This window comes from Ursus maritimus, unplaced genomic scaffold (genome assembly GCF_017311325.1).
Source record: "Ursus maritimus isolate PB19 unplaced genomic scaffold, ASM1731132v1 scaffold_11, whole genome shotgun sequence".
NCBI lineage: Eukaryota > Metazoa > Chordata > Mammalia > Carnivora > Ursidae > Ursus > Ursus maritimus.
This window is the reverse complement of record NW_024423453.1, coordinates 62932827-62944857: the sequence shown is the minus strand read 5'-3', so window position 1 is coordinate 62944857 and position 12031 is coordinate 62932827. Positions and strand designations below refer to the sequence as shown.

The 12031-nt window shown below is 53.1% G+C and overlaps 1 protein-coding gene across 1 annotated transcript; it reads right to left on the bottom strand.

Annotated features, from left to right (window-relative positions):
* Window positions 1–203: 203 nt before the first annotated feature.
* SOX7 (SRY-box transcription factor 7) lies at window positions 204–7318 on the bottom strand. The gene is made up of 2 exons (XM_040626461.1): window positions 7033–7318; window positions 204–3006 (listed from the first exon to the last, which is right to left on the bottom strand). The coding sequence occupies exons 1-2, from the start codon at window positions 7268–7270 to the stop codon at window positions 2084–2086; spliced, it is 1161 nt and encodes a 386-aa protein (XP_040482395.1). The 5' UTR covers window positions 7271–7318; the 3' UTR covers window positions 204–2083.
* Between the last annotated feature and the right edge of the window lie 4713 nt (window positions 7319–12031).

The window sequence follows — 12031 nt, the reverse complement described above, 5'->3', positions numbered from 1 at the left end:
TCTAACGTGCCAAATTAGGCTTTATCTCTTTACCATAATTCATAAAATAAAATAAACCAACCCTGCAAGATAACTTTTTAAAATAAAAAAATTGATGTAGAAAGTATTTTGACCAGTCCTAGAAAGGAGAACTGGGCATAACATCTACGCCTCCCTGGAAAACTTTTTCTGTTTGCAAAACTATATTTCAAATGATAGAATGGTCATGGTACAAAAACATTTATTTAAATTAAATATTTTAGACAGATCAATACCTACAACCGTTCCAAAGCATGTGTAATTCTTACAAAAAAAAAAAAAAGGAACAGTTTAGCTTAATGTCTGTGGTAATGGTTTACAAGATTATTAATACACATTCTGGACTGCACCATACTGTCAATGATTTACTATTTATTACCAAATGTCATATACAGCAATAGCATAAAGATTAATTATATCTTATAAGTAATTTTATAGTAGGACCTTGGAAGAAAAAACAAGGATCTCTCAACAATATAAAATATAAGCTAAAAATAGGAGAATATATAAAACACTTACATATTTCATACAGACAATAATACACTGTAATTAAAAGACAAACAACTGTCCTTTCCCTCATTGCTAGATATGTTCCTTTAAAGGAGGTGTGAGAGAGGGATGCAAATGTTTGGGGGATGGGGTCAGGGCTCAGAAACATTTTCTGAATCACAGTGCCTTTCTGTTCTTTGGGAAGTCAGTCTAGTGAAGGGGAAGTTGTTTTGAAGTGTTAGCTGAAGATGTTCCCAAGAACCAGCTGTCTGGCGAGGAGAGTGAGTTCCCATCTCAGCCATGGGAATCATGTTTAGGATTTTTAAGCCAGGGGACCTTTGAATCCATGGGCAACTCAGGGGTGGAGGAAGAACAGAGAAGAAGAGAAAAAGAAACCCCGGGAAAGGAAAAAGGGGAGAAGGAAGCTTTTTTTGCGCCTGCAGAGGGGAGAGTACGTGGAAACTTTGCTCAAGAAATGAACACATTTAGATTGGAGGTAAGTGATGTTGCTGTGTAGAAATTCTTTTTAGGTTCCCTGCTCTTTGGGTCATTCGGAACAGGGAGTTGACAAGGCATTGCCAATATCAACAAAAGTATCTGGTTTAGGCTGCACAGACATGCGTTTAAGGGTGTGCACGAAGTTGTGTGTGTTGTGTGTGTCCCACATACACTGACTGCATATATCCAGGCTGTGTATATTCTCTCGAAATGTGTGTGATTAAAAAAATATATATCTTAAAAAATAGGTTTAAAAACCAGTGGCTTGAATTCAATCTCATTTTCAGTGATGCAGTCAACCCTAGTGGTTAATTTCCCAAATCAAGACGAATGCTGTTTCTCAACTGGAAGAGTCCTTTTGAAAGACCATGATCATTTTGGAGGCAGTGCAGAAAGGCGTGTGTTCTAGGGCTGCGCACACAGAATTATCACTAGGTTGGACGTTAATGAACTTACTAAGACAAACTTTGTTTCCCTTTTAATTAGCCTTGAAAGAATCCTGGATCAGAAAACCCTGGAGCAGAAGGGTTTGTCCCCTTAGGTGTCAAGTCTGTCCCCCACTTTACAGATTGGGGAGGGGCTGGAAGGGGAAGAGAGCCGAGTGGGTTTCCACCAGCCCTCCAAGGCAGAACTGGGACCGGATCCTCTGGATCCCAGCCCTTTCCTCACCTGGAGCACCCAATGATCAGGACGGCTGCACCCCATCGGTCTGGGTCAGAAGCTGGAGAGGTGTGAATGCCGCTGAGATTGTCACACAGTTGTTTCCGTGTGGGGTACCGGGAGAAGTAAATGAAAATCTACCGGTTAACCATCTTTCGGCAACTACCTTGCCTTATTCCCAGGGTGTAGCCAATGAGAACCCATTTGAAGGAATATACTAAAAATGTAGGCGGCAGGGAGTGAAGGGACACTCCGATCCGATCGGCAGAGCCCCGTTCTGCCCCGCGGACAGTTCAGACCTGCACACCCCGGGCGGTCGGAGGAAAGCCGGTAGCACTACGCGGTCGCCTCTGCTCAGCGCGCGGGCCGGAGAGGGCTGCGGCGAGGCAGGGCTGGGCTGGGCTGGCTGCCTCGGACTCTATGATACGCTGTAGCTGTTGTAGTACGTGGCCGTGGCATCAGCCAGCACGGAGATAAGGCTGGTCTCTGTGGGGCCTGTTGATGTCACCTGGGAGACCGGGACATGCCCACTGAGGGCCACAGCCCCTGCAGCAGAGTCTGGGTGGCCAGGAGTGTTCAAATACTGGTCGAACTCATTGCGATCCATGTCCCCCAGGAGTTCCACCTGGCTCAGCTGATCCAGGGCATCAAAGCCGGGGTGCTCGGGAGGGGGGGAAAGCTGGCCCAGGTGGGCGTGGAGGTTGGAGTGGAGAGGGGGGTAGGTGGCAGGGGAGTAATAGGCAGGAGACGGGGGACAGGCAGGTACAGTGGACATCATAGAGACGCCCGGGGACTGGCCCAGGGCCAGGGAGCCCAGGGGGTGGCCGCAGTGGAGGTGGCTGGAGGCGTACTCCGGTGAGTAAGTGGGCCCCGGCAAGTGGGGGATGCGGCGGGAGTGCGCATGCTCCTCCTGGCAAGGGGAGGAGAAGAAGGTCTGCTCCGGCTCCAGCACGTCTAGGGGCGACATTTCCGGGGGCGTGGGCAGCCCGTACGGGTAAGTGTCCACGCTGCCCGGGGTGCCGCCGCCGCCAGTCGGCCCCTCGTGGTAGCAGCCCCGCAGGCTGGGCAGGGCGGAGCCCGGGGAGTACTCACCCCTGTCCTCCTTCTCCCCCAGCGCCCCGCGGCCGCTGCCCCGCTTCTCGGGCAGAGCGTTCTGGTCTCGGGAGAGGGAGTTCAGGAGGAAGCCCGGGTCCACGCGCTTGCAGAGGCGCTTGGCCTGCTTCTTCCTGCGAGGGCGGTACTTGTAGTTGGGGTAGTCCTGCATGTGCTGCAGGCGCAGCCGCTCCGCCTCGTCCACGTAGGGCCTCTTCTGGGACAGCGTCAGCGCCTTCCACGACTTTCCTGCTCACACAAGTCAGAGAAGGCCACTTTCAGCATCTGAGCGGCTTGGGGGGGCTGCTGCACCTGTCTCAGACGCTCGTGCCTCCCAGCGTCCACACTCGCACGTGCCGTCCGCCTCCGTCTTCCATCCCGCATCCCACCCGCGGTTTCCCCCCTCTCCACAAAGGCCACAAAGGGCACCGCACTCTTCGCACCCCCGCTCCTAGCCCAGACTCCGGCACTGCGAGGCCAAATCAATCTCTCCCGCTTGCATCCTGAAAAACCAGTACCGCCAACTACGCACATGGTCACTTCACCTCTCCTCTAAAAGCCGCTAGAAAACGCAAACGTATAAATAATGCGGGATTCACAGTGAAAGGCCCACCAGACCCAATGTCAGACACACGATAAAAATATATAACGACCACATTGATCTGGGCTCTTTTTTTACACTATGTGGACCAAGCCTAAGCATTTGTGCGTTTTAATGAAAACTCTGCCTTTGCTGATTATCGCTCTCTCAGGAAGTGATGCTATATTTATTTATGGCATAAATCCCACAGGCCTTCTTGTGAGGGAACTCAGGCTCAGTCCATCACTTCACAGGTGTAAATAAATTACAGGATCTCACTTAGGGGACAGTTATCCCTCACATCTGAGGGTGAGTTAGGACCCTACCATGTGAAGCCCATTGCCAGAATGCTAGCCTCTGCCGGCAGCATGCACAGGCACACGCGCACACACAGTGCATGGACACACATGCGTGCACACGAACACAGGTGCACAAGCACGCACACACTCATGATAAGTCTTCCTGCTCTCTACCTAATTAGTACCCTTCGACTGTGTCAGGGGGTTAATTGCTCAGTCATTGACTCTTCTTCTTCTTCTTCTTCTTCTTCTTCTTCTTCTTCTTCTTCAAGATTTTATTTGTCAGAGAGAGAGAGAGCACAAGCAGGTGGAGCAGCAGGCAAAGGTAGAAGCAGTCTCCCTGCTGAGCAAGGAACTGGATCCCAGGACCAGGGGATCATGACCTGAGCAGAAGGCAGACGCTTAACCAACTGAGCCACCCAGGCGTCCCATCATTGACTCTTCTTATAGAAGCAAATTCGTTGACTTCCCTGGGTCTCTATTTTCCTCACTATAAAATGTGCCGTGATACTATCCAGTTCAAACTCTCTCTTTAAGAATCATCTCAGGCTTGTAGCCCACTGGTGCTAAAGTGCTGGTTTCACTTGGATTCTCTATTCATCCTTACTCCTTTCTGTGTTGTTTTGTAAATTGCTTTAGCTTCTCTCTCTCATCTGTCAGTCCATTCATTGCACATCTCTCTGGCTGCTGGTTTTCTGAAGGTCATTTCTGGACCTCCCCAGGTGGACTGGGGATTCTGCAACTTTGGATTCTGCACACACACACACCCGACTCTAATGTATCCTGAAGTTTGAGACCTACTAGCTTGGAGGGAGTACCCCCATCCCCAGGCCCTGTAAGGAAAGGGGCCATATGTCCCACCCAGAACCCTCGGCACAGGGCCCAGTACAGAGCTGCGTGTCCTGCCGCCTTGGTACCCGCACTGGCAGACTCCGCATGCCTGGCCCTCAAAGGGCACTGGAGGAGGCAATTATTAAAGGGCGCTCTACCATTGGGATGAAAGTTTATAAGGATTGTGACAGAGTCATCAATTAATATAATTAGCTGTCACTTAAAAGGGCAACTCGAAAAGTGTCAGGACCTCTGGGTTTGGGGTTGGTCAGCAGTTCCCAGCCTGTGGCTGAGACTGCAAAGTTGTTGCAAGAGGCCCAAGATCCAGGCACACCCTGCACCCCGTCTGTGGACTGAATATAAAACGTGACTCTAGCTTCTAAGTGTACACGCATGTCATATTATTAATAAAATAATCATTTTAGATGCCATTAAATGTATAACTGTCTTTATGTGCCTTCTTATTCATAGTGTCCTAAAAATAGTAGTGCTACTAAGTGAAGGTTTTAATGTTGAAGCTTGGAAAGCTTATTGGCAAAAAAGTCGGGGACTCTTTCCTAGGTCAGAAAAGAAAGGGCTGGGCAAGAGCATGGAGTGAATCATTCTGTTGCCCCCCTATTAACAGGTGTAGAAAGTCCATATTTTTAAAAGCCCCTTGCCCAGGGCCAGGGGCTGTGTGGTTAAGCAGGAAGGAATCAGTGTCTTTCCCGCAAAATGAATTATAACCTCTGGAAGCCTAAGGGCAAATCTCCAGCAGAGATCAGTTCACAAGAGGCATTATTTGTCAGGTAGGACCTTTCACCTGCCTGTCCCCTGGGAGCAGGGAGCCTCAGTCCTGCAAGGCTCCCCAGCCTGAGCTCCTCTCCCACCTCTGGCCTGGGCCCGAAAGGGAAACCTCACTGGATCCTGGTCACAGGAGCTGCGTTTGAACAAACGGCACAGTGCCTGGGCCCACAAAAAAAAAAAAAAAAAAAAATGTTGAGGGGGACACCTGTGTGGCTCAGTCGTTAAGTGTTTGCCTTCAGCTCAGGTCATGATCCCCGGGGGCTGGGATCGCCGAGTTGGGCTCCCTTCTCAGTGGGAAGCCTGCTTCTCCTTCTCCCACTCCCCTTGCTAGTGTCTCTTGCTGTCTCTCTCACCCTCTGTCAAATAAATAAATAAAATCTTTTAAAAAAATGTTGAGGGACCCACAAAAAAAAGTGTTTTCATTCTTTAAAAACCTGAAGAAAAAAATGAACTTTTAGGTAAATGCTTTACTGTTGTATATATTAATATATTTGTCTTCATGCCCACGCGGTATGAAATATAATTTTAAATAGTTTTTATGTAGAAAGAGGCTTACTAAGACAACTGACCCACCAGTGTGTCCTGGGCATATCTACCCAGGGGACTGGGCCATGGGTAGGAGACTTTTTGAAACCAGCAGCTTTGAAAAAGGGCATCTACAGGGCAGGAGGGACCCTCTCTGCAGGCCTGTAGGTTTCGCCAGGTGGTTGGGTGACAGCCCTCACTCCAGGGTTTGGAGCTTTGGTGGGAAAAGGAAGAAGACTCAGTTGGGGGGGGTGTGGATGGGGAGGGTTAGGACAGCCTCGGGTGGCCACATACTTTCCCTTGTCCCACTGTGCCTACAAAGGTTTCCACAATTTAAAATGAATAAAACCTCGGTGGAAGGGCAAAAGGGTTAGGAGTAGAGTGGTGTTGAAAGTAGTCAGCTCCAGACGTGGGAAAGAAGAAACCCGGACGAAAACCCAACTCGAACTCTAAATTTTCCGACGTGCCCTAAATCCCTTCTCTGGGCTCCTCCCATCTGGTTTGTCCCGGTCCCTAGGCCCTTTGCCCCTGCTGGGAGCGCGCAGCAGCACTCGGAAAGTGGCAGGATCCAGGACAGACCTCAGTGGCCGTCCTGAGCATCCCAATCACAGTACCTCCGCTCCTGCGATTGAGAAATACATTATCGAATCGAGTCTATTTGCGTACTTCCTGCTGTAGGTGTAATAATTAAGTTAAAGAAGGGATGTGTTCCCGCAAGGTTTCCCTTGACGAATATTCGTTAATAATAGTTACAACCTCCTTCTGTGATTGTGCCAGTGGGAAAGTTCAGGGAATGGAGGGTTTCCCGCTTCGGTATTCCTAGCAAACACCGGTTCCACCCAGCCTCTGCGTTTCCGTCCTGACCTGTGTGCGTGCAGGTCCCGGTCGCCAGGCGACAGGGGCCAGGCCCGTGTCGGCCCCGCCTGTCCCCTGGGACCCCAAACTCCGCTCCTGTTCCCGCGAGTGGGTTTCCTGGCCCACCCCAGCGGGCCGCATGGTTTCGCTTTGGGCCTCGTCGAGGTGTCCCTGCTCTGAATCCCGGTCACTGCGCGCATACCCACGCTCGCACAGATGCCCAGCCTCGCGAGCGCCAGCGCTCCCCAAGCCTACCCACACGCCAGGTCGTCCCCAGGCTCCGCGCTCTCGCAGGACCCCTACCCAGCCCCCAGCCGCGAGCCCCGGGGACCCGCCTCTGCCCGCGCCCCCGGCCCGCCGACCTCCCCGGACGCCACGCCCGCCCTCCAGCTTACTCACCCAGCATCTTGCTGAGCTCGGCGTTGTGTAGGTCCGGGTTCTGCACCGCCAGACGTTTCCTCTCGTCCTTGGCCCACACCATGAAGGCATTCATGGGCCGCCGGATACGGCTTTCCGAGCCCTTGTCCCCCGGCGGGCGGGGGGCGGCCGGCGGCGACAGCCCATCCGACAGCTCGGCTTCCAGGGCCGGGCAGTCGAGCCCCTCGGGCCACGGGTAAGCTCCCAACAGCGAGGCCATGGCCGCACGGGGGTCCCCTCGCTTCGCCTCGCAGGGCAGGCGCTGACCTGGCCCTCGCACGGGTCGGGCGTCCAACTTGGCTGGCAGCCGCGGCCCGTCCCTTTATTTATCAGCTTCGGGCGGCCGCGTCCTCCAATGACTCTCGAAGGCGGCGCGGCCCCTCCCCCCGTCTCCGCGCTGGCCCACTCCCTGCGTCCTGGGCCACCGCGTCCCCGCTCCGACCCGCCAGGAGGGGGAGAGGGGAGGGAGGGCCACTTCCCCGCGCCCGCCCCGGCCCGCCCCTCTGCCTTCCGAGTCCCTCCCGGGAATCCGCGCCTGGCCGCCTCCCGTCCTGCCCGCTCTGGGTGCAGGTGTCGCAGAGCTGGGAGGCGGGCGCCGCCCGCAGTCACCTCGCCCTGGAGCGGGAGCCAGACTCCAGTGCCCTGTCCCGACTGGCCGTGGCCTCTCCCACCCACACTCCAACTCCTCCCGCGGCTGGAATCCCATGAAGAACCTAAGTCAGACAGGTTTCGCTAGCCTGGCAGCGCGCTAGCGACATTGACCATGAATCCCCCCAGAGCGGCCTGTGAACCGTTCTGAAGAGAACATTCCTACTCTTCTAAAATGACCCGGGCTTCAACAACCTCACTCCCAGTCAACTTTGGCGGCCAGAGACTGGCAAGGACTAGGGATGCACCCCGCATGGAGTTCTAGGCAGTGCTCACCGAGCCCCCACTCCCCAACCCCACTACCCCTGGAGTCCCAGGCTGTCTTGAGGGCTTGTCTGCTTCTCAGTTTTCCTTTATTTACTCTGCCACCTGATTTCTGTCCTCGAACACCCTTCTCTCCACACCACGCTTGTCTCAGAGGTCCGCAGGGTCTCCAGCACCTCGGTCTATATCTTCTCTCAGGAAATTTCCTTCTGGTTGTATATTCTCTTGTCTCCGCCAGGCTCGACCGGCCCCTCGGAATGGAGTTGCTCCGGCCCTCCCCTCCGCGTTCCCCTATGGTTTTCCCACTCCCCAGGTTAGATGGCGGCAGATTCAGGGCCTGCGCTCAACTCGGAGGGCTAAGGGCTGGGAGCTGACGGCAGTCTCTCAAGATGCCAGCCCTCTGCCCTGGAGGACAGCTCACTCGATCCCCTGCTTCATGTGAGTAGGGCTGTCCTCCTGGCTTTTACTGCAACACCCGCACACAGTAGGCACTCAGGAACTGCCGAATAAGTGGATGAATAAGTGAGTGAGTAAATAAGGCTTAGACACAGCCTACTGCATAAAACACGGCAATCATAAGGCTTGATTAGATCCTGGAATTCAATCTACAAATATTTACTGGGTGCTATCCCTGTTCAGGGCTTAGTAGAGGTGACCCTGAAAGGAGGTAGCATTTTCGTGGGAGGACCCTGGGGTCTGGAGTCAGGACCTGTCTTCAGTGTTTGGTTACTGAATGCGTGACTCTGGCAAGTCAGGTATCTCTCTAGGCCTTTTTTCCTAAACCTAAAAGGAGGACAATGGTAAGACTCAATTTATCTCACAGGGCTGCTGTGAAGATTTGGTGAGATAATATATGTGAAAGCTTAAACTCTGTATGATGCTTGATGTTAACACAACTCTAGATGTAAAGCCCTGTAAATTCTAAGACCAAATTTCAACTTCCTAGGGTGCACTGAATTAGTAAGTGCCTTGTTTGCAACATGTGCTCCAGGACATGCCCTATGGACCCCAAGCAAGTGGATGGAGAAATGCAACTTCTCTGTTTTTAAGTTCCAATTTTAACCTATTTAACCATTTAACCAGAATGGGCTTTATGCATAAAATAGATTGCTTAGTTTTCCTCTCTTTTCCTGGCAGGATCCAGCAGCAGCACCCTAGGCCCATGCGATCCACACGCTACCCTCACAGTCCAGAGCTGATCAGCAAAGGGAGCTTGGCGCGGTGCTGGCTGCAAAGTGGGTGTCCCGAAGCCTGGAGAGCATCCTGAAACCCGAGGTGGAGCAGCGGGGCAGGCTGGCACGAGGGACCGAGCGGGGAGAAGGGAGGTGCAGAGGGAATGTGTTCACGGTCTAGGACATCCCTACCCCGGGAAGCTTAAGCCATTTCCCGTGTTGGACCCCTCTGCCAAAAATTCCTCAAGAAAAATCCCCAGGCCGGGATACTCTAGGAACGGCGGGGCGCTAGAGCCTCGCCAGGCCGCGGGAGGGCACCTCGTTGGGGTAAGGGGGGAAGGAGAAGGGATCTCAACCGGGGGTTCGGTAGGGGATCGTGCACTGCAGCCTTGTGGACCCCTGGAAGAGCTCGGCTGCGACCCTTTCTAAGCTCACCGCTGCTGCAGGGCACAGAGAGTGCTCGGCGGCGCGGAAGGTCTCTAGGGGACAGCGCCCCCTTGCCGGCCGCGGACGTTCCCACTCTAGACCCCAGCCTCCGGCGCCCTGCCCCGCAGCTCGCGAGCAGAGAGCGCACGCGATGGGGCACCAGGCACCAGGGTAGGAAGAGGCGCGGGACCCGGGTAGCGCAGAGCGGTCAAGTTGGATCCCAGAGATCTTTGGCAAAGTTGGAGAAAACAGCGGGGGCGGGCGCAGAGAGAATACAAGTTGTGATTGTTGTTTCCAATCGTTTAATTTCTTGCATTTCGTCTGGAGAGAGTGCACAAGACTGAGTCGTCCAGGACCTGGGCATTAAGGGCCACATGGCTAGCATGGGCGCTGCGCTCAGCGTTTGAGCGATCTGCTCACGGAACTTGGGCTCTTTTGCTCGCTCCGTTTCTTCACTTCTTAATTTGCACCCGTGCATTGATTTACCTGGGCAACTTGACGCGAACGTGTCCTGCTGCGGGCGGGCTGTGCAAAGGGATGCGGGTCCCTGTGACCCCTCTGCCTCTCTGGTCACTACGACCTTCAGTGCTTCGGAACTCCGTGTAGACCTCAAGCGTCCTCAAAGCCCGGGACTCGGAGGGCTGAGCAGGAGGGCCGAGGCTGGCGACCCCCCCTCCCCCGCGCAACAGCCCCTACACTTGCTTGGGACCGCGCTGGGCCCAGGACTACAGCCAGTTGTAGTCGAGGTTCCGCGGGGTGAATCCGCAAGCAAAGGTACCACGAAGTCTCGAGTAGGGGCAATGGAGTGGGGTCCGCAGCGGGATGGGATGGTGCTCTGGCAGACACCCAAGTCCAGAGCTCGAGCAGCGGTCTGTGTGTGACGCCTCAGGGACACAGTGGACACCGCGCGAGTACCACGCAGCTGATCTGTCTGCACACAGACTCGAACGAGCCTTACTGTCCCGTGTGTATTGCGTGAACTGAACTCTCTATTCCCTCAAATGACTTTTGCTTCCTTTCCTTCCTTTTCTTTTTCCTTTCCTCCTTCCTTATTTCCCTGCTTCCCTCCCTCCCTCTATCCCCTTCTTTCTCCTCTCCTCCCCACTTTCCCCCCTCTCTCTGCTGTCTCCATGTTTTTCTTCAGCTCTGTAGTTGAACATCGGTTTCCAGGAACACTGGACTGGAAGTCTGAAACCCCCAATGTAAATTGCTGCAACCTGCTAGCAGTGTCATTTACTTGATCTCAGCCTCGGTTTCTTCATCTGTAAAATGGCGACAAAATCAGGATGACTGATAGAGTAGTTGTGAAATCACCTCCTATACTTTAAAGAATTGTGAAATGTTACAATGAATGGAAGACATTTTAAATAAAATTAATAGGTTTGGGTCTTCAAAACATTCCCTCTCGAGGAGTTTTCCTTATTCTGTTCCAAGCCTAAGAATTTTGGTGACTAAAGGAGAAGGGGAAGGAAGGGAGTCAGGTGCACATTCCCTGCTCTGACTGGCAGCAGAGCTCAGCATCTGGACCAAGCATAGCACTGGGCTGGTGGAGACACAGCTTCGGGTTTTGACCTCTGCAATGGTTTTGTGTATGTGTTTGCTGGTACATTTCACCCCTCACACCAGGCGGGAGGTTGAAATGGTCATCACCACCATCATCTTTGCTCACACTAATTTATGTACTCGATTGACAGTCTTTGTAAAGGTCATTTGCTGACTCATCTGGGCCTCTACACAAACTGTCTTCGAAGCAGGCAGCCCCAGTGGTGTTATTAAGCCCTTTTCCCGATGACACAGGTGAGGCTGTAGCTTGCAAGGGGCAGAGCAGAGACGTGAACACACGTCCCTTTTCTTCGTGCCTCTGTTCCCTGGTTGCAGGGTTCCGCAGGTCGGCTTCTAGCTTCCCACCCTCAGCAGAGCCCCAGGCTGGAGAGAAGGGCTTCTAACCAGCTGCTGTGTCTCCCGCTGTCCTCGTACCCTCTCCATTCTGGTCCCTCCAAGTTCCACCAGACCTTTCCTCATCCAAAAGGTGTTGGAAGTTCAAGGAAATGTGAAAAGCAAAGAGCAAACCCAGTTGGCCACGGGTGAGGTGTATGCTGGAGAGCCAGGAAACCTGCCCAGGCCTGCCAGCTGCCTCTCCCCCGACTCCTCACGGCTGGTCCAGCAATAAGAAACCCTGACTTCCCTCTAAGAAGCTGTACTCAGAGTTGCTCTTTTCTAACCCAGAGGAATCTCTTCATAGTCATTTAGGAGAAATTCATTAAGGTCCCTAATTTAGAATCATTCGGGTCGGTGGGATTAAATCACACAGGGTGGATTTAAGATGTACCTGTAGGCTTACCTGAGTGGCCTGGAAGTAGGCGGAGCACAAGGAAACCCGGACAGGGCATCACTGTGTCTGAGGTTTAGCTGCTTTTCTACAGGGGACTAGGGGAAGCGGAATGGGGTTTCCAAACTGCATTGTTCCTGAA

Coding starts and splice junctions, on each gene's coding strand:
- SOX7 (XM_040626461.1), bottom strand. CDS start 7,270: ATGGCCTCGCTGTTGGGAGCTTACCCGTGGCCCGAGGGGCTCGACTGC. Junction 3,007..7,032: donor CGAGCTCAGCAAGATGCTGG/GTGAGTAAGCTG, acceptor TTGTGTGAGCAG/GAAAGTCGTGGAAGGCGCTG.